This window comes from Cervus canadensis, chromosome 1 (genome assembly GCF_019320065.1).
Source record: "Cervus canadensis isolate Bull #8, Minnesota chromosome 1, ASM1932006v1, whole genome shotgun sequence".
NCBI lineage: Eukaryota > Metazoa > Chordata > Mammalia > Artiodactyla > Cervidae > Cervus > Cervus canadensis.
The window spans coordinates 46,571,987-46,597,587 of record NC_057386.1 but is presented as its reverse complement, the minus strand read 5'-3'; the positions used below and the strand labels follow the sequence as shown (position 1 = coordinate 46,597,587).

The following is a 25,601-nucleotide window of genomic DNA, read 5'->3' as shown; positions in this document are numbered from 1 at the left end:
ATTTTGTATTGTTCAATCTAAAATAATCCCATATAGGTCAAAAACAAAGTAAAAAATATACATATACATGTGTGTATATATATATATAAAATTATGTATACATTCATACACTTATATATGTAAGTACAAAAAACAAGTCTAGACTATCCACCACTGGTGATTTATACAGGGAAGATGAGTAGATATAAATTTTCACTTTTTACTGTATATATTACTGTATTGTTAGAATTTCTTATAATATGCAAGAATTTGTACATCACCCATAATTTTTATTTTATTTCTTAAAAATTTACTAAAGTGTACATTTTCTTTGTTCCATAACTTTTATTTTTAAAAAAGACAAAAAAACCACAGGCAGTTCACTTAATATAAGCTGACCACCTCAGCACAGCTTCTGATCTTCTGACAACAGAGAAGACTCAACAAATCAGGATTCTCACATATCGAGAAATTTTTTCTCACTCGACTTTTTATAAAAGATAAAAATAATAAGATACCAAAACATTAATAGTCAGAAAACTAATTTTAAACAAATGCTCTAAATGCGCTTGTCATATTTACAGTATTTTATAAGATGATGATCCCAAAACTTTTTAAATATTTAATTATATACCCATTAAGTAAGGAGCCAATTAAGTCAAGATATACGTATTTATTAGACTGCTATGCTATTATTAAAAGGTCTGAGGTAGCCTTTACATGTAATAATATGGAAGATATCCATATTGTAGCTAAGGCAAAAAGCAGATTGGAGAAAAGTTAACCATAAGTTAAAATAACTGAGTCATTCCTTTGTTGAAACATTCTAGTCCTTTACAGTTTACATTATAAAAACATCTAAAAAATGTGTCACCAGAAAAAGACCATTTCAAATTTTAATTTTTGTCAGTAGTTCTAGGGATGAAAATCCTTCAGTCATAGTCCCATTTCTTCTAAATTCTCTTAACTTCTATGCTTACAAGCAAAATCAGCATGAACTCAGTTACTGGGTGATAAATGATTGAAGAAGCAGGCACAAATGTGGGAAAGACTGAAAAAGAGGATAGCCCACATGATATAAGAACAAGGCAGGCCTTTAAAATACATACCTAAGTTCTAGACACAGGTCATCCATTTAAAGTATCTTAGAAAAATTTTACTGTCATGAGGAAAATTCTTATATATAGGAAGAAGAAATCTTGGATTATAAAAATAATACATACAGTAAGACTGTAATTTTATAATTATCATAATAGTTATGGGAATCTATTAATAAAGACTGTCATTAAATGAATCTATGAACCAAAAAAGCCTGGCAAAAATTTTATGTTTATAATTATAACCAGGAAAAAAAGGAATTTTAACTGATAAGCAATATAGTTAATACCCTACAAAGGGTTTCTACTCTTTTGCAAATTATAGCAAATAGAATACACAGCAGCAATTCAATTAGAAATATTAATTCTTTCTTTTAAGGAGGTTACAGGATGCTTAACTTGAAATGCAAGCAACAGAGCAAAATCAGTTGAACATTCAGTGTTCCTCTTGGATTTATTACAGATGAGTCAAACATGAGGAGCGTGCTTTTCTAAAATATAGCTCTTTGATCATCTCCCTGGTGGCATAACTGACTCTTCCAACTAGGTAAAAAGTGAAAGGAGAAATAACTGGAGGGGACTGTGAAGGAAAGAAAAAATAATGTTGAAGAAAAGATCTCTTTTTGCTTCGGTGCATGTTTCTACATGGACAGACAATAATTAGAAGAACAGTTTCAGCCTCTATCAGCTCCCTCCCTCACTCCTCTCCAAAGGAAAAAGAATGAACCTCTGATCTGTCAGTTCAGAAGGAGAAGCTGAGCGTGTATAGCGCAGCCTTTTCCCCTTTGAGATCAGCCCACTACACAGAACACATGTTCTTTCTCAGCTCTCAGTCATACAATAAACCCGATGGCAAAAGCCGTCTCTGTGATTACTCACACTGCCAGTAACCAGCGAGTGAGCCTGCTTAACTGACGTTCACTTTACGAATCTGACTGTCGCTGCACAGCTAAGACATCTTCATCACCATCTCTGTTCATATTAAAGCTGACATTTTGATCACACACACACACACACACACACACACACACACACACACACACACAGTGGAGAAAGAATCAGGACCTCCTTAAAGTTGTGATTTAACCACCTAAGAAGTGTTCTGTCCAGGTGAGTGGCTTGCTTCAAAGCAAATTTAAATTGTTTTTGTGAAACGTAGGTCACTTCCTCATTCTATTACATAAACTACATCTCCTGGTCTTATAACCCTAACACTATCATGGGTATACATCATAAACCAGGCTCCAAATCCCCATATTTGGGACTATAATTGGTCTGTTGAAAATGATCACGCCCCAGAGTTAGTAACCTACCTTCAGCCCATCATCCACATCCTTCACATAACCTTTTTCATATAGTTCCTGAGGAACGTTTAAAATTCGTTTTGAAAAATCATTTTCGTGCCAGTCCACACAAAGACCTACAATAGATAACAGTGACTTAAAAGCGGCTACAAGACTTTCTGTTCTTGTCGATTTTCTTCTTTATACCTTCTTTAAAATGTTTTCATATTTATTCAAACTTGAGGGTAGATATGAGAAAGAAGAATACCATAAAACCCTGATCAGTCCTTGGAGTTAGCAGGATTTACCTAATATCAAGATCCGGCCACTTGGGTTCTGATGCTGGAAAAAGTCAAGAGAGATAATAGGCAGCAACTTAAAAAAAAAAAAAAAAAAAAGGACCTGCATACAAGACAAACAAAAAAAGCAGGCCAGACTTCTCACAGAAACTCAGCAAGCAAAGTATCTTCGATTTGTGTGTTCAGGCCTGCTCCAGGGCCAGAGGTCTGAGAAATAATTCAATCTTTATGAGCCCTTGGAAATGGAAATGGCGGTTTTATTGGCCTCAGCAGAGTCACAACTCCAAGCTTCCTGACTGTCCCTGTACTCAGCCACAGGGGGAATGGTACAGCCTCTCCATTCAAACTAGAACAAACTCAACCTTTTATTTTAAACTGTTTGACCCAGCAGGTCTGCAAAGGATATTGCAATCCCCCTGGAGAGCCAGAGTAACAAGAGTTCAAATCTGTTCAGACTCAAGACAACAGTAGTTCCCATCTGTAAGAGGTTTTAGTGTGTGTCTGCTCCCTATGCTTGAGGACCGAGAAACAGAAGTTCATAATACTGTCAGCTCTAGTAATCCACATGGCACTCTTTAAGGGATCTGTCAAGAATAAATCATTTTTAGAAAAAATTCAGGCTTCTGCATGCTTGGAAGAAAGGTTGATTATTGACCTCAGTTTTCAGGGCAAATGAGTGGTTGAATGGTATTAAATAGGCAAAAAAACTGTCAACAGATTATGGGCTCACATTAAGAAAATACTGGCCAAAAAGAACACATACATGGATCCATATAACTGAATCACTTTGTTGTACACCTGAAACTAACACAACATTGTTAATCAACTATATGCCAATATAAAAATTTTCAAAATATAAAGACTGAATAAACAAAAAGAAAGAAAGAAAATACTCGCAGGCAAATATCTTAGTAAGTGGGTTTTGGCTTTTTCTTAGTGATTTCAGTCATCTCCCAGGCAGGTTCAAAGGCCTATTCCACCTAAGAAGACCATCTCTGAGGAAGATCCTAGACTAGGAAGATCTATCCTAGCATAGATCTGAATCCACAGAACCAGATGAGTTTTCTCAGAGTTTTTCCAAATTAAGTCCCAAGATCATTTACATTACTGTTTAGCATCTCTGTACAAAATTTACATTCTTAACACATGATAGAATGTTGTATGAAAGGAGAGAAGGTTAGCACTCCCCTTGACAAAGATGGAAGAGGCTCTCGGGCCTGACAACACGCATATGCTTATGACATGATAGAATCACAGATACAGCAATTAAGCCAGGAGATACAAGCTACCAATCAATCAACTTGAATTCTATTTCTTGTCAAATATTTAATACATTTTAAAGCAGGCTTAAGCCCCCAGCCACAGTCCCAAATATCCTACTGAGCTTTTCTGCACTTTAAGATACAAACAAGAAATAAAATTTCTTACCACTGCCACTCCATGGAAGAGTTGGGATACCAGCAGTTTGAGCCACTATGGAAGATGCAATCTTATCCCCCAAAGCCCACATGGCTTGGCTTGGAGGACCTAAAAATAAAACAAGAAAAGAATCCTGACTGTAACATTTTGGCCTCATTTCTTTCCCAAGTATTTTGTCTTTCGTATAATTATTTTTGTATTTGTCTTGTATCCCCCACATCGCATATCATCCATATCAGAAACTTGATTACACGGACTGCTATGTTTTGGCTCATCTTTGTATGAGCCTTTACAGAACCTAATGTAGCAAATTTTTACACACAGAGAGAATTCAATATATGTAAATATATGCTGAATTAAATCACTGACAAATCATCCTTCATGATCCAACTCTACCAGATTAACAAAGTCTTCTCTTTTTTTAATGATTATCCTGAAATAAGGACAATAAAGTTTTGGGGTTCAAGTCTAAATTAGTATACTCTCCTTGGACTTAGGGAAACCCAAAAGGAAGATTTATCATTAATAGGTTTTACAAAGCATAATCATCATTGAGACAAAGACAGAAACACTTACCGCCATATAACCTTGATTTTTCTCTCTCTGTAGGAGAGCAGAGAAGTCAGAAGAAATAACCCTCACTTACAGGAATATAACCTATATGCTTAAATGTGAAGGTACTGATTCATATTTAAGGGCACACTGCCAGGGTATCCTAAGTATTCAATCATCTTTTCTACATAAAAATAGGTCCTTTCTCCACATGTTTTCTTAAGGTTAATGACAAAGTTTTTAAAGGCCAGTGTTCTGGATAGCAGAGCCTCCTCCATATCTCATAGAAAAGAACCCAGGGACAGAAAACACAATCAAGATACAAAATGTAAGAAGTGATAATGGTAGGAGAAAAAGAAAATGAAGAAGGTTACTCTCAGAGTTACCGACTGATGAAAAATAAAAGCCCAGTACGTGATGAAAAATAAAAGCCTAGTACATGTTAAACAGAAGAAAAGCAAAATAGAGAGGGGAAATATGGACCAAAATGACAGAGAGAAACAGAAAAACAGGAACAGTATGTCAGAAAGGCTTACCCATGAAGGCAATGCCATTTTTCAAAAGAAGTTCTGGGAGCTTGGGATTCTCAGAAGCATGACCCCAGCCGGCCCAAACTGCCTACAAGGGAACACAATATGATTCATTCTTAAAATTCACAGTAAAAAGAACACGATTCAACTGTATTCCTTTCTAACCAAGACTGGCCGTACTTCATGAGGTACAATAGTGCCACAGCAGCCTAATGCTTAATTCAGCTTTTATGCCTGATTCTTGGCCAACTTTTTACAGAACAACAATAAGCAGTCGACTGTGGTAAAACCTCTGAAGATATAAAAAACAAGTTGAAACTGATGTTAAGATCCAGCTGGTACTGTTAATCTTCAGGAAAGTCAGTTCACAGCCTTTCAACTACACTACAGAGCCTCTTCTAGAAATGCTGGTTTTCTTTTGTAGATTGCATTACTTTGGCCACCCAACTCCACCGTATCTAGTGGTTATAATGCCATACAAATCTCAAGTTTTTTTCCTCTTTGGGCTTTAAGACACTTACCCTAAACTCTCTATAACAATGTGAAAGAGAATTAAAAAACCTCCTTCTACACTACCGTATTCTGGACTAAGAGTATTTCATTGGAAATTGGTAACCTTCACTTACTGGGAGGTTTGAAGGTGAAATGGATAGAATAATCTCTGAAAGACCCTTATAAACCTCTTGTTTAGATTATGTTTACTTTATGGTGACTCATTCCACTCTTCTCATCTTTCTTTTCCCTCTCTGTATATCCCATATAAAGGCTCTTATCAAGGTTCAGAAAAGGTGCTTTATATAAAATTAAAATTTCTTCACTGGCTATCCCCTTGTGCCTAATTGTAAAATGGTTGAATTTGGCACAAGGAACGCTTCTCAATAATCTATAATGACCTATATGGGGAAAGAATCTAAAAAACAGTGGAAGACCTGAACAAAAGGCCAGACACTATAAAACTCTTAGAGAAAAACACAGAACACTCTTTGACATAAAGCGCAGCAGGATCTTTTTTGGTCCACCTTCTAGAGTAATGAAAATAGAAACAAAAATTAACAAATGGGACCTAATCAAACGTAAAAGCTTCTGCACAGCAAAGGAAACCATAAGCAAGGTGAAGGACAATTTTCAGAACAGGAGAAGATATTTGCAAATGAAGCAACTGACATAAAACTGAGAATATGTTTTATTCTCCAAAACATAAAAATAATAGTGGATATATGTCTATGGATAACTGATTCACTTTGCTGTACAGAAACATAACATTTTAAATCAAACATACTCCAATAAAAAAAAATTTTTTTTTTAAAGGCTGAATTTGGTTTTCAAGGAGATGCTGGCATGTCTTACTTGTACCGGGATCCTTTTAGCAATGTCAAGAATTAACTCCACATTTGCATAGTTGTTGTTGTTGGGGCCTCCTGGCACGGGCACATAGTGATCTGCCATCTTGATGTATTCTGGAAACACAAGCACATTAACAATAATTAAATTTACTTTCAGAAATGTAACATCAGAGAAAAAACTACACAAAAGACAGGTACCATCATATGTAATCATGGGACAAACTACATTCGTGGGATAACTTCCAGAACCATTCATTTGGAGGCTCTTTGTTAAGTCACAGGCACTAAAATGTGATATCTCATAGTGAGGAAGCTCTGACACTAAGCAGCAGTTCTCGAACATTTCACTGTGTGAGCTTTTTGAAGAGTCATCATGACCTCTATATTAAGGACGATGTGTCACTGAGAGGCCCATTATTCTACTTGGAGAAAAAGTTCTATCACACCTTTCATCTTTAACTTGCACTATATTCTGAGAAGGCCCCTTTCCTGGTATAAAGCCGGGACAAAATGAGGAAACCAAGGAGAGACTGGAGGGTTTGCAGACTTGCTAAACAGGAAAGGTGAGTTACAGGAGTCTGTCAAGTGCTTGAAAAACATTTGTTTATCTGAAATGTTGAGGATACTACATATATGAAAGATACTTAAAAAGCTAACTTCTTTCCTTCCTTATTTTTTTTTGGGAGGGGGCACAGTATCCCCTTTCAAATCTGTCACCTGATGTTTCTTCCTTTTCTGGCAGTAACTGTGGCAGAGCAGCTGCAATGTAAAGACTGTATTAAGCTCTTTATATACATTACTTCATTTAATACTCCATAATCCTTTCTATAATAGGTATTATGAGCATCCAGTTTAAAGGGAATTATGTCTTGGAGCAGTTAAATAATCTGCTCAAGGTCCATCTCCACCCTATTTTTTAAACAGATTTTTTTGGGGGGCGGTTGGTTGCTGTGATAGGGCTCTATTGCTGCACGTGGGCTTTCCCCAGGCACAGGCACTGGGGTGACTCTTCACTGCAGTGTGCAGGCTTCTCACTGAGGTGGCTTCTTTCGCTGCACAGCAAAGGTTCCAGGCGTGCGGGCTTCAGGAGCTGAGGCTCTCTGGCTCCGCAGGTGCGGAGCACGGGCTTAGCTGCTCCACGGCACATGGGATCATCCCAGACCAGGGAAGGAACCCGTGTCCCTTGAAAAGATCCCACAAGCTGCAGAGCAACTAAGCCTGTGTGCCGCGATTATTAAGCTTGTGATCTAAAGCCTGGGAATTGCAACTACTGAAGCCCACGAGCTCCAGAGCCTGTGCTCTGCAACGAGAAGCCACACAGTGAGAAGACTGTGTGCTGCAAGAAGAGTAGCCCTGATCAGAGTAGCGAGAGAAAAGGCTACACGGCAACGAAGACCCAGCACGGCCAAAAATAAAAATAAATGAATACAATATTTTGAAAAAGAATGGAGCCCATCTCACTGGGAGACTTTTCCTTGCTGGCTTGGAGGAAGCAGGAAGTCCTTTGGGGATGGCCCACATGGCAAGGAGCCAAGAGCAGTCTCTAGCCGACAACCAGCGACACATTCAGGCCCTCAGTCCGACAGCCCACAGAAAACGGAGTGCTGCCAACAACCAACCATGTGAGCTTGAATGCAGATCCATCCCGAGCTGAGCCTCGGATGAGACGGCAGCCCCACGTGAACACTGACGCCAGCCTAGTGACAACCTGAAGTCACAGACCCAGCTATAGAAACTGTGAGATAATAAATGTCCACTGCTACTTTTTTTGGAGGGATACTTGCCATATGGTAATCCAGTATTTTATTTATTCTGTCCACTAGTAACTACTATTTGATAATATTTAAAATATTAATAGAACTTAATCTAAGAGAAGTTCAACTTATGTTATTATTTTACATTTCAGTACTGGATATTAAAATTATGATGGTCTAAATTTTATGTCAAAAATTTATAGTGGATGTTTGACATTGGTTGTTTACATACAATTCAGTTTTTAGTGGAAAATGGTTTGGTTGCAAGAGAGAACATTTGGTTTACTTCAACTAATAGGAATATCTCTTAATGCTGGGATGGCCTCTTCATATTTCTTCTGCTGTTGGTTTTTGGCACAGTTATCTGTGATTGTATGAACAGAGCTGAGTGGAGGGGTGCTCATCATGCTTATTCCAAATAAGAGTATGTAACAAATGACTATAGGAATGAGGTGCAATTGCCCAATATTTTTGGGGTGAACAGGTTAAGTGTAAGGAGTTCAGCCAAGATTCAAGAATTAAACCCCACATATCACATGAAGCCAAACTGAGAGTTTAAAATCTTGCCAGTTATCACATCCTCCAGTATTACCTGCCACAAACAGATCTTTCAAGTTGCTACCTGAATCATCCAATTATTTACACATATATGTTAAAGGTATCTAAATTTTAGATAAGATACACATTGAAATATTTACAGATGCAATAAATATTTGCTTTAGAAATTATGCTTGGAGGAGAGAGGAGGTTTAAATATAGCTGAAAGAAGTTGATTTTGGGTAACAGATAGATGAGAAGGAGTTCATTATGCTCTTCCACATTTGAATTGTGAAAAACAACCACTTCAATTAAAATGCAAATCTTTAATGTCAAATATACATGCAGACACAGAGACACACATACACATACCTAAAAAGATAAAGCTCATGCTTTTAAGGATAAAAAACAAGACCATCCTTGACAAACAGTAGATCATGTCTTGTACTTTAACAAGCCATCTGCAGTTTCCAGATAACCCCTGTGTCACACCTTCAAATATTTGCATATATGTTCTTTCTGCCTGTAACACCCTTGTCTTCCCCCTAACTGCTTCACTAACTCTTACTCATTCTCGGGGAGATATAAGCACCTCCAGAAAGCTCTCTTACCTCTGTTAACTCCTCTTAACTCTTAACCCAAGAGCCAGGACCAGAGTTAAGATGTCTCATCTTTGTGTTCTCATAGCACCCTGTACATATTCCTATTACAGCACTTACCTCACTGTATTGAAATTATTTGTTTCCTAGAGCAAGATCACAGCTTATTAAACTGTGGGTCTCCATGCTCACTGTGTGAATAAATAGATGAATTAATAGGAGCACCAAATAGAAATAAGGAAAAAGAAATCATGCAAGGTAGCTTACATTTATTATAGACAATTTCTTCTTTACAACTATCCAGTGAAACAGACATGACTTTCCTTGTACAGATACAAGACTGCAGCTCAAAGATGCTGAAGGATCGATCTAAATGAATGAATAACATCTGCTTTCCAATCAACTGGTGCCTTCTCTTTTTCTAAAGATAATATAATAACCCTTACTGCTTAGGAATAGTCTTAATATCATTGTCTCAATACAGAGAGTACATATAAAGACCAAAATGAGTTTTAAAAGACAACTCTTTAAAGACACAGGTTGGATGCCTGGTTCAGGAAGATACCACATGACACAGAGTGACTAAGTCCATGCGCCACTAAATCTGTGTACTCTAGAGACCGAGAACTACAGCTCCGGCACCTACACACCATAGAGCCCATGCTCTACAGCAAGAGCAGCCATTGCAACGAGAAGCCCACACACCACAGCACAGAGGAGCCCCAGCTTGCCACAACTAAAGAAAAGCCCATGCAGCAAGGAAATGACCCAGTGCAGCCAAAATAAATACATAAATGAAACTATTTTTTATTAAAGTATGAAGCAGAAGTACTAGCTACAATCTTTCAACTCTACCAACCAACAGTCTACAATAACCTACCACTCTCAGATGGAGGGTCATCTAAGCAGAGAGAATATGCAGAAGAACCTACAGAGTAAAACTTACTTGGGTCCTAAGAGGTCTCTATACCCAGGAGGACGGGGGAAAAAGAATCTTAATACTGAAATTCTCTAAAATTCAATGTAGTTCATAAGGGAAATGGCACTTCCTTCCAAGCCTTTCTACTTAAACAAGCTATAAGAATGTGACCTAGTAAATAACACTGAAAACCCAAATCAACACTTTGGTTAAATTAACACCTATTTTTACTTAGAAAGAGGAGTTTATGTTGAGGCTATGTAGAGTACAATCCTGGTCTGTGCCTATTATTGATACTTTTTAAAAGACAAGTCCTTGGGTTTAGGAATCCCCCAAGTTAACATCCTCTTCCTTAAAGGTTGTGCCATTCATTGTTTTACGTTTGAGGATGATGCTTTCTTAATGTTTAATAACTTACCTGCATTGGCTTTCAGGTCTTCAGGTGTGACCATGACAACAAATCGGATTGCACGTTCATTTCGAAACATCTCATAAGACCACCGGCGGATGGACCTCATGCATTTCACAGCTGCAATGCCATTGTTGGCAATGAGAACCTGGCAGAGTTGGGGGATGGGAATTGCAAAGAAAAGTAGAAAAGGCAGGCAAAGATGGAGGAAAACACAAGAAAAACATTTTTGTAAATCTTTCTCTGAAAAGCCAGAGTTTCAATTAGGAATCTGTATTGCTGGTCTAGGCAATTAAGAACCAACTCCTGCATGGTCAAGGGATATTTTAAGATGTTAGCAAAGCAAATACTTCAATGCTGTTGTTGTTGTTTAGTTGCTAAGTTGTGTACGACTCTTACAACCCCACGGACTGTAGCCCACAAGCCTCCATTGCCCATGGGATTTCCCAGGCAAGAAATATTGGGGTGAGTTGCCATTTCCCTCTCCAGGGGATCTTCCCAATCCAGGGATCAAACCTGTCTCTCGTGCAGTGCAGTGGATTCTTTACCACTGAGTCACCTGGAAAGTCCAAAGTATGTGCCAGCTAAAACTTGCTCCTTTCTTAGTTCATTTCCTGAAGGGGAAAGTCAGTTACTCAAATCTTCTAAGTTGAAAGAGACTCACCACTTAGAGAACAAACTTATGGTTGCCAGGGGGGAAGAGACAGTTGGGGAATTTGGGATGGACATGGACACACTGCTGTATTTTAAATGGATAATCAACAAGGACCTACCCCACAGCACAGGGGCCTCTGCTCAATGTTCTGCGGCAGCCTGGAAGGAAGCGGGGCTTGAGGGAGAACGGATACATGTATAAGCATGGCTGAGTCCCTTCCCTGTTCACCTGAAACTGTCAGAACATGGTTAATTGGCTACACCCCAACACAAAACAAAAAGTTTGAAAAAATAAAGAAGACTACTTAAAAAAAAATCTTGTGAGTCTGTGAATTATTCTACCATTCCTATTATTAGCAAAGAGAAGAAACAAACTTTAGGGGGAAGATGGATATCAAACAAAGCTGGGCAAAGTTTTTAACAGTGTAGTGTCATGCACTATTCTCTGTTGAAATGAAATAAGGCACACTGCCCTGAACATGTATAAGAACCCCTACACCTCTCTCCAGAATGCTGACTCCAAATGCCTTAGAACTGTAGAGGAACTGCCCCGGAAAGAATAGTCACAAGAAAAAGAGTAAAGGATCAGTGACCCTGAGACTTCTCTGTTAAACAAATCTTTCACCTCCTCGAATGCAATCATGACCCTCAGGATAACAGAGGTGAGGAGACACGTAATCTATCCTCATTGGAAGACTAACGGGAGTACGCCGCTAAAGCAGTAATTTTAGGATTGGGAATATAGGTCTGCACCCTTTAAACTTTTAATCTCTGTAAGCTACTGCAACCAAGTCAATCTCTCAGCTCTGACATGATGTGAAAAAGTGACTCAGATTTGCTCACATTTCAAAATACTTATAATCATTTTAAGTATTTCATGTGGTATATACCCTCTAAATATCTCAAATTTCTGCTGGGATCCATGTTACAGTGTATCAAACTTGTTTAAGCCTTCTGTTCTGAAACTCTCTCCACTCCCTTAGCTATAAATCCCAATGCGATGACACTGATCTCATCACCACCCCACAAGCTAATCAATTTCTCATACCCTCTCAGATCAGTGTAGCCCAACTCTAGGAAAACCTCGAAGTCTTTCTAAAAGCAACTTATGGGCATTGCTTCACCTTTTTACTTAGTTATGATTAAATTATCAGTGGTAAATACATATTACAGAAAATAGTGAAGTTATTTAATCATTTAATTATTTAAGAAAGCTAGGGAGGCAGAAAGGATAATTCGACACAGTCTCAGAAATTCAATCCACATGTGAGTTTTAAGCAAATCTAGACTACAAATCACAGAGAAGGCGATGGCAACCCACTCCAGTACTCGTGCCTGGAAAATCCCATGGGCAGAGGAGTCTGGTAGGCTGCAGTCCATGGGGTCGCTAAGAGTCAAACACGACTGAGCGACTTCACTTTCACTTTTCACTTTCATGCATTGGAGAAGGAAATGGCAATCCACTCCAGTGTACTTGCCTGGAGAATCCCAGGGATGGGGGAACCTGGTGGGCTGCTGTCTATGGGGTCGCACAGAGTTAGACACGACTGAAGTGACTTAGCAGCAGCAGCAGCAGCAGACTACAAATCGAGGCATTAAATCTCATGGGCTTTTGAAAAAATAATTGAGCAGGTTGTAACTTACCTTCTCAATCACTTTATTCCCACCAAAACGAGTAACAAATTCCGCTGGAGAGGCCACAGTGAAATCTCGCTGTGAGTCCATTTTCTTCCGGTCTCGACCTTGCTTGACTAGGTGCAAGCCAGACATGCTGGATCTGTAAAAACAGAGAAATCACCAAAGTCTATAGATGAGATTTCTTCACATCATCTATCTCCCCTGGAGACCTGCTTTTCACTACCCAGACTTAAAAGTGTACTTCCTATTGCACCCTTGTGGAAACTACATGCTGGCAGACCACACGGTTTGTAAACAGAAGAGAGAAAAAGAAAATGACCATTGCTTGTGGAAATTTAAGGGGGAGGGTAAAAAGTGCTCCTAAATAATAAAAGGCAATATTAAGGTTTACCAACAGACGCCATCACAGAGAGACAGGCAAAGAATAGACTAAAAGAGATGGCATAAATAATATTAATAAACTCAGAGAGACTGTTAAAACTAAAAAATAAACAGTTAGCCAGCCTGCTTCTGCATTATGATTCTGACACACAGAGGACCTTCACCTCTGTTATCTCTAGCTTCCATCTTTCTTACTAGCTATAATTCTACATTTTTAACTGCCTATGGCAGCCCACTCCAGTACTCTTGCCTGGAAAATCCCATGGATGGAGGAGCCTGGTAGGCTGCAGTCCATGGGGTCGCTACAAGCCGGACACAACTGAGAGACTTCACTTTCAAATGTTTTAGTTGGATATTCCATAGATATTTTGAAATCAACAACTCCAAAAACAATTTATTTATGATGCAGCATAAAAAAACAAATTTCACTGACCTTAAGATAACACACTTTTTTTTTTTAGCTTTTTAAAATCTCTGAAATTGCTATGTATCTTACAACTGATGGTGTGCTTTATTTAACTGGCAGAATTTCTTTTTCTCGTGGTACATACAATAATGGTGCCTCTAACAATTAATGGTGCTTTAAATTATATAGCAGTGGAAACAGTGTAAGCCTGCATTTAAATTTCAGATCTTCACCAAATAACCTTGCTAAGCTTCACTTTTTCTTTGATAAAATATGCATGGCACACACACACAAAAAAAATGCATGGTATTGGGACTTCCCAGGTGGCCCAGTGGGTTAAGAATCCGCCTGCCAAAGCAGGGGATACAGGTCAGACCCCTGGTCGGGGAACAAAGATCCCACATGACATGAGGCAACTAAGCTACAAGTGGTAACTACTGAGCCTGCACACTCTAGAGTCTATGCTCTGCAACAAGAGAAGCTACTGCAATGAGAAGCCAGAACAGCCCCCACTTGCCGCAACTAGAGAAAATCTGCATGCAGCAACATGACCCAGTTCAGTTAAAAATAAACAAGAAGAAAGGAGTTGCAAAACATACATACCCACAGACACACACACAGTCCCTAGAGATCAGCTTTCAGTTTCTTAGGGAGAAAAAGACGGAGGAGGTATAAGCCTAGGATAAGGAACTGTCTAAGAATAAGACAATAAGGGAAGCAAAGTGTTTATTGATAAAATTAAGGTGGTGAAGGGACCTATCATATGGTCTAATCAATAGTTTAGAGAGCAAAGGAATGTTCTGAGGGTCACTTATAATTAAAGAAGGGAAAAAAACAGAAATATATATTACTTTTAATGATGGGATCCTTCATATAGCCATAATCAGAAGTTAGGCACCATGCTAAAAACAAGCTGATAAAATGGAAAGATACGGAAGAACTCAAAATCTTTACTTCTCACCTACCTTTTCTCAGGAAGCTTTTATAGAATGTTGTCTTCCAAAAAGATAAAAGTAAGCCAAGAAAAAGAGAGACAAAGAATGCAAGAAATAGCACAGAAGAAAAGAGAAGGGAATTCTCTTAAGCTGACTGTTAAAACTGGAGGACAGACTGCTCCAGGAAGAACGTCCCCTTGAAAAAAATGGACAGATGGCCTACTGTACTTAACCACAGAAAAACAGAATAAAACTTTGTGTGTGTACGGATGTGTGTAACAAATATATATGTAAATATATGTGTGACTGAGGAAACCAGAATTGAAAGAGACACATGTACCCCAGTGTTCATCACAGTACTGTTTACAATAGCCAGGACATGGAAGCAACCTAAATGTCCATCAGCAGACGAATGGATAAGAAAGCTGTGGTACATATACACAATGGAATGTTACTCAGCCATTGAAAAGAATGCATTTGAATCAGTTCTAATGAGGTGGATGAAACTGGAGCCTATTATACAGAGTGAAGTAAGTCAGAAAGAAAAATACCAATACAGTATACTAACACATATATATGGAATTTACAAAGATGGCAATGATGACCCTATATGCGAGACAGCAAAAGAGACACAGATGTAAAGAACAGTCTTTTGGACTCTGTGGGAGAAGGTGAGGGTGGGATGATTTGAGAGAATAGCATTGAAACATGTATACTATCATATGTGAAACAGATCGCCAGTCCAGGTTCGATGCAAGACACAGGGTACTCCGGGCTGGTGCACTAGGATGACCCTGAGGGATGGGATGGGGAGGGAGGTGGGAGGGGGGTTCAGGATGGGGGACACATGTACACCCATGGCTGATTCATGTCAATGTATGGCAAAACCAATACAATATTATAAAGTAATTAGCCTCCAATTAAAACAGTGCTTGCTTCATCCTGCAACAGGTGGAATAAGCCAAGGAAAAAGGAAAAAAGGATGATTAAAGACAACCTTTGCCAAATTGGTGTTTTTCATTGGTTTCTATATTTGCCAAGGTCTCTTCAATTTTCAGGTAATTTTTTTCTAAATAAAAACTCCAGAATGCAAAAATAAAACAAGTACACAAACACACACATGAGATACTAGAGAGACATTTAATGACTGCCATCAAGCAAATCATTCAGGCCTTTCATGTCGACCCTCTACTGGAAAGGGACAGACCTGCAAGAGGTCTGAAAGAAGGGACTTCCGTGGTGGCCCAGTGGTTAAGAACGCGCCTTCCAACGCACTGGATGCAGGTCCGGTGCCTGGTTGAGGAGCTGAGATACCACATGCCACAGAGCATCTAAGCCTGCGCACTGCAACTAGTGAGCCCCGGTCCTCCAGAGCCCTCGAGCCACAACTAGAGAGTCTGCGAGTTGCAACTGCTGACGTGGCTGCAACTACTGAACCCGCACGCCGCAACTAGAGAGACCATGCTCTAAACGGAGATCCCATGTGCTGCTACTAAGACCCGATGTGGTCAAATAAATAAATAAAAAAGAGAAGTCTGAAGAAGGCCAAGCAGGCCTGATTCACTTCCTCCTCAGGCTGAGTTCTAACAGCAGGAAGAAGAAGGATTCAAGGCAGGACACCTTGCCACCCTCAACGACTCCAGGCTAGCTGCCCACTCTCACACGACGCCAGGACAACAGCAGAGGGCACCTTTCCTGGCCCCAGAGACACAGTCTAAAAAGTTCTCTGCAAAACTACCTTTGACGGGATGCTACAGACTATCCAGGGTTGCTATTTTCCTTCAAAATAGATGAAACGACTTCACGCTTGAAAGTCCAGCCAAGCCCAGTGACCACACTTGGCACAGACTGAGATCCCTTAACCAGAGAGCAGCTTGCAGCAGGTCTGCACAAGGGTGCTTGTTTTCAACGTAGCTACAATGTCACACGTGGTCTCGGGTATCTTTGGTTCAAATTCTGAGTGTAAAATAAAGGTTCAGGAATTCAGGAGCACACATGAGATTTTTAATTCATTTCTTTAAGAAAAAAAAAAGTTTCCTACAGACCCATAAAAAAAAATCATCAAATCAGATTGCCCATAAATTTCAGGGCTTAGCTGTCAACACCTTTACTGCTTTCTGAAGACACATATTGCCTAGACAGGGCCCTCTAATACTTACCTTTGAAGCATGTAATATCTCATCTCTTTATTCTCCTCCGCAGAACCCTCCATATCAAGATGACAAAGGAACAGAGGTTTTTCTCTTCGGCTGTCGGCCTTGTAACACAAGCCGGAGTTCGTCCTCCCGCTGCAGGTGCTTAAAACCCAGGAGGACAAAAGAGACCGTGCCTTCTGCCTACTTCTTGGCCCTGCTTCAGTCAGAGCAGAGTATTCCTCATGGCCTCAAACCACAGTCTTTTTGTCTACTTTGTCCCCAATCTTCATACTTCCCCTCCTGTTTGCACCCTCCCCCCCATTACACTGGGCTCCCACACAGAATCAGCTGATTTCCCAAGGGGCCAGAGAGGAGAGGGGGAGAAATATAAAAGCGGGTATAACTCTAAAGTAGATCTCAGCAGCTTCTGCCTTAGCTGCAGCAAAAGTACTTTAACAACGCTCACTTTCTTCTGACGGTCACTAGAGAGAGGCTCCAGGCCCCTCCAGGCTGCCAGGAGCACGTGACAGGGAAGACTCAGGGCAAAAAAAGAAAACCAAACTTACGAGGACAACTACGCCAAGAAAATAATGGGGTCAGGAAATCCAGAGGGAGGAGGAAAGAACAGGTGATTTCTGAGACCCAATCACAACAAGTACGACTGAGTTTCAGACTCCAAGATGGGGGGAGAGCAAGTCAAGAGGGAAAGCAAGCTGGTCGGAAGGACGAGACACACCACCACTGAGGAACTTGGAATAAAATGGGAGTCACAACTCTAATTTTTAGGCCAGAGTAGTGGTGTGTACGTACACACACACACACACACACACCCCTTTTTTAAAAACAACAAAAAATCTAAGATTTTATTCACTAAAATTTGAAAATAAGACTGGTGCTGGCACAAACAGGATATAGAGAGGACGTGGATAAGAATCACAGAAACGTAAAGGGGACCAGACAAGTATTTTAGACACAGAAGTCTAACCCAGCGTTTAAGCAGGGAAGAAAAATCCTGCCTAAAAAGCCACTGGGACACATCTATTGTTATGCTCATTTGCCATAGAGGGACAACAAATCACTTAAATAAACAAATGGTGACTGAAAGGGAAATGGTATCCTGTTCTAGCTTTTAATTAAGTAGATACTGAAAATACTGCTCCCTTGTCATCGCAGAAAAGATCATGATTTCCTGAGCCAAGTCCTCAGGAATGGTGTTAATTCACCAGAGTCACATGTAACCTGATTCAGGCACCACAGAAAAATTCCTTCTCACCAAAATGTTGAATACAAATGGTTAACTCTTATCTGATGTAACTATGCTGAGAATCTATTAACATTCCATGAAAACCCTTCAAAACAGAAGTACACAAATGATCTGGAACACAGATAAAAATCAAATAGAAGATAAATTATTAAGACAAACCTTTATGTTAGAACATTCAGGTGACCCAAGGTGAAAAGACTCAATCAGGCCACTTGCTCAATATGACCACTGGTCATAATTAAAAAAAAAAAAAAAAAAAAAGGAAGTCCTGGATTGGTTTCTGGACTCTACATTACTCCTCTTATACTGTGCTAACATCTGATAAAGTCAATAAGTTTACTTTTTCCTTTAAAGACGCAGATGCAGAGGAATCCTCCTATCTTGATCTCTCTTCAGGATAACAAGTCTCAAAAAACAGAACACTGAAGCCTTTGGTTCAGAACAATTACAGTGACCACAGATGTAGAAGCAGCTTAATTTTTACACACATCTAAGTGTCTCCATATGCAGGCACTTTCCAGAAGAGAATCACTCTCTGCCTTTGTTATGTTAAGTTCAACATTCAAAATGCAAAGCATGGCATATAGAAAAAAGCAGGCTATTTTGCTCTTGATTACATCAGAAAATATACTAAAGAGGCACTCTCAGGAATCAAGCGTGCTTCCCTTCACCAAAGGAATCTTTCTAAAACAGCCAAATGCTAACGGCACACCCAGCTCCAAAACAAAGCTAGTGTTTCCCATCTTTTACAGATGCCGCTCACCATCTTCCTGTAATGTGAGAATACAAGAAATAAAAGGCCATGTTCGTTCCTCCAAATTCAAGGCACCCTCATTTTTAATCTAACATGAAAAGAGAGTGTCCAAGGTAGACACATACCTGGCACCAAATCCAACTAGAAGCCCACACTGACCCCAGCACTGAAGCATGCCAAGCACCAAGGATGACGTAGCAGTTTATCCGGCAGACAGTGATGCATTTAGCTGGCTCTGCTGCAAGGCAGTCTGAGTTATACTGCAGCACGCGCTGGGAGACAGTGTTTTTACAGTGGGGCTTTCCCAAGCAAAGAAATCTTGAATCAGGGATGTACCTCTTTGGAAAATCAGTCTGCTGTAAGGGACTTCCCTCCTGCTCCAGGGGCTGAGACTCTACACTCCCAATGCAGGGGGGGCCTGGGTTTGATCCCTGGTCAGGGAACTAGGAAATGGCAACCCACTCCAGTATTCTCACCTGGGAAATTCCACTGACAGAGGAGCCTGGTGGGCTACAGTTCAGGTGGTCGCAGAGTCTGACACGACTGAGCACATACACACACAGGGTACTAGATCTCACACGCCACAGCTAAGAGTTCGAATGCTGCAACCAAAGAGCCCGGCAATGCAGATGGAAGACCACACATACCACAACTAAGATGGCAAAGCCAGATAGATGAATATTGAAAAAACAAGAAGACTAACTGGCCATATATATGTATAAAGATTTAGCTGTGGAACTTCCCTGGTGGTCTAGTGGTTAGCATCCATCTTGCAAGGCAGAGGACTCAGGGTCGATCCCTGGTTAGGGGACTAAGATCCACAAGCCACAAAGCAACTAAGCTCACTCGCTGCAACTACTGAGCCCGCACTCCAGAGCACCCATGACACAACTAGAGAGTCCAAGTATCACAACCACTGATACCCACGTGCCCTGGAGCCCACACGTGCAACGAGAGAGTCCGTAAGCCATAATGAAAGACCCCGAATGACGCAACAAAGATTCTGTGTGCGACAACTAAGACCCGATGCAGCCAAATAAACAAATAAAATAAAAGAGTTAGCTGTGGACTCTAAGTTCTGTTTCACTGATCTATATGCCTCTCCCTGTAGCAATGCCACAAAGCCTTGATAACTACGGCTTTATAGTAGGTTTTTGAAATCAAGTAGTGTAAGTCTTCCAATTTTTGCTCTCCTTTTCCATTAACTGTTTTGTCTATTCCAGGTCCTTTGGGTTTCCATGTAAATTTTAAGACAAATTTGTCAAAGTCTAGAAAGAAAAAAAGAGCCTGCTGGGATTTTGCCTGAACTGTGAGTTTATAGATCAGTTTAGGGGAAAATCATCATTTTGACAATACTGAGTTTTCCAATCCCCAAACATGAACTGCCTCTTCATTTACAGGCAGACCTCAGAGATACTGCGAATTTGGTTCCAGACCACCACAATAAAGTGAATACTGCAATAAAGATAGTCACAATAATTTTTTGGTTTCCCAGTGCACAGAAAAAGTATGTTTACTCCATATTGTAGTCATTAAGTATGCAATAATAGTATCATGTCCACAGAAAAAATGTACATACCTTAATTTTTAAAAAATTTATTGCTAAAAATTGCTAATCATCATCTGACAACGCAGGGTTGCCACAAACCTTCACATTGTAAAACGAAATTATCTACATAGCACAATAAAATGAGCAGAATTTTAAAAAGGTATGTGTATACTCAGACTTCAATTGGGCTTCCCAGGTGGCTCCGGGGTAAAGAATTCACCTGCCAAGCAGGAGACATAGGTTCAGTCCCTGGGCTGGAAAGATCCCCTGGAGAAGGAAATGGCAACTCACTCCATGGGAAATCCCATGGACAGAGAAGCCTGGCGGGCTACAGTCCATGGGGCTGAGAAAGGATCGGATGCGACTTAGTCACTCAACAGCAGTAGCAGCAGACTTTAATTTCTCTCAGCAATGTAACATAATTTTAAGGTACAAGTCTTATGCTTTTTTGTTAAATTGATTCCTAAGTATTTTATTCTTTTTGATGCCATTCTGAATAAAATTATTTCAGTTTATTTCTTTTTGCTTGCTCATTGCTAGCTAGTACATAGAAATGCAACTAATTTTTCTATATGGATCTTCCACCTATTTAAAAATTCTTAACTTTATTGAGATAGAATTCACATACCATATATTTCAGCCATTTAAGGTGTATGATTCAATGGTTTTTATTATGGTCACAGAGTTGTGAACCATCATCAGAGTCCATTTCACAACATTTTCATCACCCTCAAGAGAAGCCCTGTACGCAGCATCAGTCAGTCCCTATTTCCCTCAAACCACTCCCCAGTCCTAAGCAATGACTAATCTACTTTCCATCTTTATAGATTTGCCTATTCTGGATATATAAATGGGATGATATCATGTATGGCTTCTCTCACTTAGCATAATGCTTTCATGTTGTAACATGTATCCATACATCATTTCGCTTTATAGAAATAATTTTCCACTGGGTGGACATACCACATTTTGTTTATCTATTTATCAATTGATGGATATTGGGTTGTTTCCACTCTGTAGCTATTATGAATAATGTTGCTGTGAACATTCACATACAAGTTTTTAAGGGAACATATGCTTTCATTTCTCATAGGTAATTAGGAGTGAAATTATTGGATCATATGGCAAATATTTAGTTTTATAAGAAATTTCCAAATTATTTTCCAGACTGGCTGGAAACAATTTACATTCATTTACATTCCCACCAACTACCCACAAAAGATCGAATTATTCCATATTCTTGCAAACATTTGGGGTTGTCAGTTATTTTTATTTTAGGCACTCTGACAGTTGTATACTAGTATCTTACTGTCTTAATTTGTACTTCCCTAATAGCTAGTGATTTAAAACATCTTTTCACATCTTTATTTGCCATCTGTACATCCTCTGGTGACATTTGCTTCTTATTTCTCTCTCCTTATTGAAAATATTATTTATTGATTCATTGTTGTCATACTTTTAACAAATTCTTTAAACATGTTTTCCTTTAGTTCTTTGAATACATTTATGATAGTTGCTTTGAAGACTGTCTGCTAATCCAGCATCTAAATGCTCAGAGACAGTTTGTGTTGACTTTTTTTCCCTAAATATGGCCTACACTTTCCCATTTCATGTCTCATGATTTTTAACATACTAAATAATTTATTGTAGCAACTCTGGATTCTGATTTCTTTCACCCATGAAGACTGCTGCTATTACCAATGTTTGCTCATTGATTTTTCTTTCTTGGTTTAATAATTTGCCTGGGCTAACTCTGTGAGATCTGCCTCTCTCAAAAATGTAGTCATTAATGTCTCAGTTCACTTTCTTCTTCTTGTGCATGTTTTTATGTCTGAGCCTCCTTTCTAAGAGGCTACTTCTCTACTTGTAAAACTTAGTCAGTCAGTGTTGAGGCAGCGGTTACACGCAAACACCTGAAGCCAGTGAGGCTTTTGCGTTCTGTCCATGTGTCTGTGTGTGCAACAGAGTAGTGCATTCAAAGTTCAGGGCATTTTCACGTTACGTCCTGGCTTCCGCTTTCTGCTGAGCCTCGTCACATCTACTTTGTGCAGACAAGCAGCCTCAGCCAGCAATATGCTTACCCCAGCCACAAACACACCTCAAGCTAGGAGAGTCGGCAGCCCCCCTCTCTCGTCTGCTGCAGGGATCGTCACGGGGAGCAGGGTACCATCTACTACTCAAAAGGAACATGCCCCCTTCAACTGCAGCAACACCACCACCCATCCTCAGGGCACACCCACAGCAGCAAAACCTCCATGCCAAACAAGCCGAGAGCGGGGAATAGGAACACTCCTGGCAAGAACACCACAGACACCTACTGTTCTTATGGAATTTCAGTAGCTTTTCAAACATAAACTTTTCTCAGACTGTTGTATGCCTTACAGTTGATTTGAAGGCTGAAACTGTTTTGTCAAGCTTTATAGCTGCTTTTTGGTGTTAAGGATTTGTTCATCTCACTCAGTTACAGCTGGAAGTCCTGCCTGTTTTATTTACTTTTGAAATGTAACTTCATACAATAAAGTGCAAAAGTTTTAATTATGCATTCAATTAATTTTACCCCGTATACACACATAACCAACCACTCAGAGTCTCAGAAGGCTCCAGTGTGCTTTCTTCCCAGTCAACGTCTTCCCCAATGTAAACACTATTCTGAACTCCGTCACCATCAATCAGTTTTGCCTGCTTCTGCACTTCATATGTATACTGTCCTACTGCGTGTATTTGATCAATAACATGCTGATGAAATTCATCCATGATGTGGCAGAGCAGTACTTTGGTTTCACTGAAACATTCCATTGTGTGACTATCGCATGATTTATATATTTATTCAACTGATGGACATTTGTGTTATTTATGAATTTTGATTATACTTGTACTGGGTTTCTGGTGGACAAATGCACTCATTTCTTTAAGGACAAATCGCCAGGAATGGCTTTGCTTATTGATAGATATATGTATGTTTACTGTAAAAGATACTACCCAAATACTTTTCTAAAGTGGTTGTACCAACTTTTATTCCCATAAGCTATGTATGAGACTTTCACATACATACATGTATCTCACACCCTTGCTAACACTTGACATTGTCAGTCTTAATCTTGGCCTTTTGGGATGGCCATTAATTCACTGTAATTTTTAATTTGCAAATCCCAGATGACCAGTAATATTAAACACCTTTTCATAGGCTTATTTGCCAGCCGGGTATCTTCTGAAGAAGAAGTCTTCAGAACTTCTGAAGTTCAAGTGTTTTCCCTATATTTCTATTGGGTTGAAATGTCTTCAAAAGACATTGAAACATATTTTCCTTACTGATTTATAGGATTCTGGCAGTGAGATTAATTAATATTCTTCTTTCAGCAACAGAGAGCAATTAGGCCAAAAAACATCAAGAATACAGAAGAACAATGCAATCAAACTCAACTGACATGTATAGAAACTGGAAGGCCAAATTACCAGAAGAGAAATCAAAATAGGAGAAAGAACAAGAAGAATTTCACAACCCAGGCAGCATTTGAGAAGAACCTTGAAAATTGAAGTCTCCAAAGTATAAAAGGAATTTCAACAGTCAGGGGAAGAGCATTCCAACAAGAAAACCTGAGAGAGGGCTGGGGCAGGAGAAAGAAAGAGAGGGAGAGGGGAGAGCAGTGGGAAGGGAAGTGGGAGGACACCTGTGGGAGAGCAGGCAAGCGAGCAGATCCTATGATGCCCTTGAGTACCTACTGTCTTCTCTTCCTTGCCATCAACTTCATAAGAGTTGAACTGTTGAAATTCCTGCTCTTTCATCATTTCTTCACTCCTTAATCTCTTGCCATCTACTAAAGCTGTTCACCTCAAGCTCTCCAACTCACTCCCGGGTGCTTTCTCTCCAGCTTCCATCACCATTCACCACTTCATGCTATGTCTTCTACCTTTAATTATCTTTCCCGTGGTTCTCCTTCTACCTCACTAATCATTTCCTTGTCTCCTTTTTCCTCCTCCTCCCATCAAAAGGTAGACAGTTCCTTAAGATACATTTCCCTTCTACCTATCTCCTCTTCCTCATAATGATCTAATGTACTTGCACAACTTTAATTTCAATGCAACAAACATTTATTAAGCATATACTATACCCCCGGTATTGCTCTAAACTGTGAGAAAGTAGTTCTCAGCTCAGGTTCCAGATCAGACTCACTGGAGAGTAGCAGAAGACCAGACACTATAATTTAATTAGTCTGGGACAGGGCTCAGGAGTCCCTATTTCTTTAAAGCTCTGCAGGTGATTCTACTACATAGCCAAACCTCTATACTGTGATCCATTTTACGTATATCTTAGTGTGACATACACGAGCCTTAATGATCTGACCTCTATCTTACCAACCTCTTCTTTCATTGCACCAACCACCCTGTCCCCCTTATATTCCAGTACTATTCAATGTCTTATAACTGCCTGAACATGCTAGATGTTTTCACAATCTGGTACCTTTACACACATTGTCAACCCCACCATCTCTACCCTTCCTACTATACACAAACCTATCTGTTAGCTTGGCTGGTTTATGTTCATCCTTTAAAACCTAGTTCAAACATCTCTGAGACATAATAGCCCACCATAATAATGATTATAGCTGTCGTATTACAAATAACATCAGGACCCCGGCACAATGTGTGGCTAGAAACTAATATGTAACAGGAACCCAGTGAATAGTGCTGCAAGATGATCAGTTTATATCAGAAAGATCGCAATGACCATGTGGCACTTCTACTGAAGGTGGAAAAGAGACTGAAGAAAAGCTAAAATGCTGTTGCCATAAGAAATAAGAACAAGAGCAATGGCAGTAACAATGGAAAGAAGGGGATGGATTCAAGAATTATTAGGGGCTGTTTGAAGGAAAACAACAAAATTCTGTAAAGCAATTATCCTTCAATTAAACAATAAATAAAATTTTTAAAAAAGAATTATTAGGGGACAGTATGAAAAGAGAGTATGTAATTAGGAGTGAGGGATAGCTTGGAAGACCAAAGAAATGGATATGCCGTTAATTAAGACAGACCAAGGGAGAGGATGTGGTATAGGGAGAACAGGGGTTTATAGCACCCACGGCAGAAAAACGGGGGTGGGGCTATTTAGGGAGTTTGGCATCAACATGTACACACTGCAATATTCAAAATGGATAACCAACAAGGAC

At 39.6% G+C, this 25,601-nt stretch overlaps 1 protein-coding gene and 1 non-coding gene across 9 annotated transcripts in view; one reads left to right on the top strand and one right to left on the bottom strand.

Annotated features, from left to right (window-relative positions):
• Positions 1 to 25,601, bottom strand: part of ACACA (acetyl-CoA carboxylase alpha) — a 274,450-nt gene that overhangs the window by 174,573 nt on the left and 74,276 nt on the right. For 7 of the 8 annotated variants that reach the window (XM_043481750.1, XM_043481768.1, XM_043481775.1 and 4 more), the window contains 6 exons: positions 13,019 to 13,151; positions 10,730 to 10,868; positions 6,507 to 6,616; positions 5,166 to 5,247; positions 4,087 to 4,185; positions 2,390 to 2,496 (listed from right to left, as the gene is read on the bottom strand). In XM_043481750.1, the coding sequence (XP_043337685.1) occupies positions 2,390 to 2,496; positions 4,087 to 4,185; positions 5,166 to 5,247; positions 6,507 to 6,616; positions 10,730 to 10,868; positions 13,019 to 13,151 (670 nt within the window). Of the gene's footprint in view, positions 1 to 2,389; positions 2,497 to 4,086; positions 4,186 to 5,165; positions 5,248 to 6,506; positions 6,617 to 10,729; positions 10,869 to 13,018; positions 13,152 to 16,893; positions 16,913 to 25,601 lie in introns of those variants that run through there. The other variant, XM_043481800.1, reaches the window with a different exon arrangement.
• On the top strand, positions 3,813 to 3,940 carry LOC122425726. The gene has a single exon (XR_006264982.1). It is a non-coding gene; the product is annotated as a U6atac minor spliceosomal RNA (small nuclear RNA).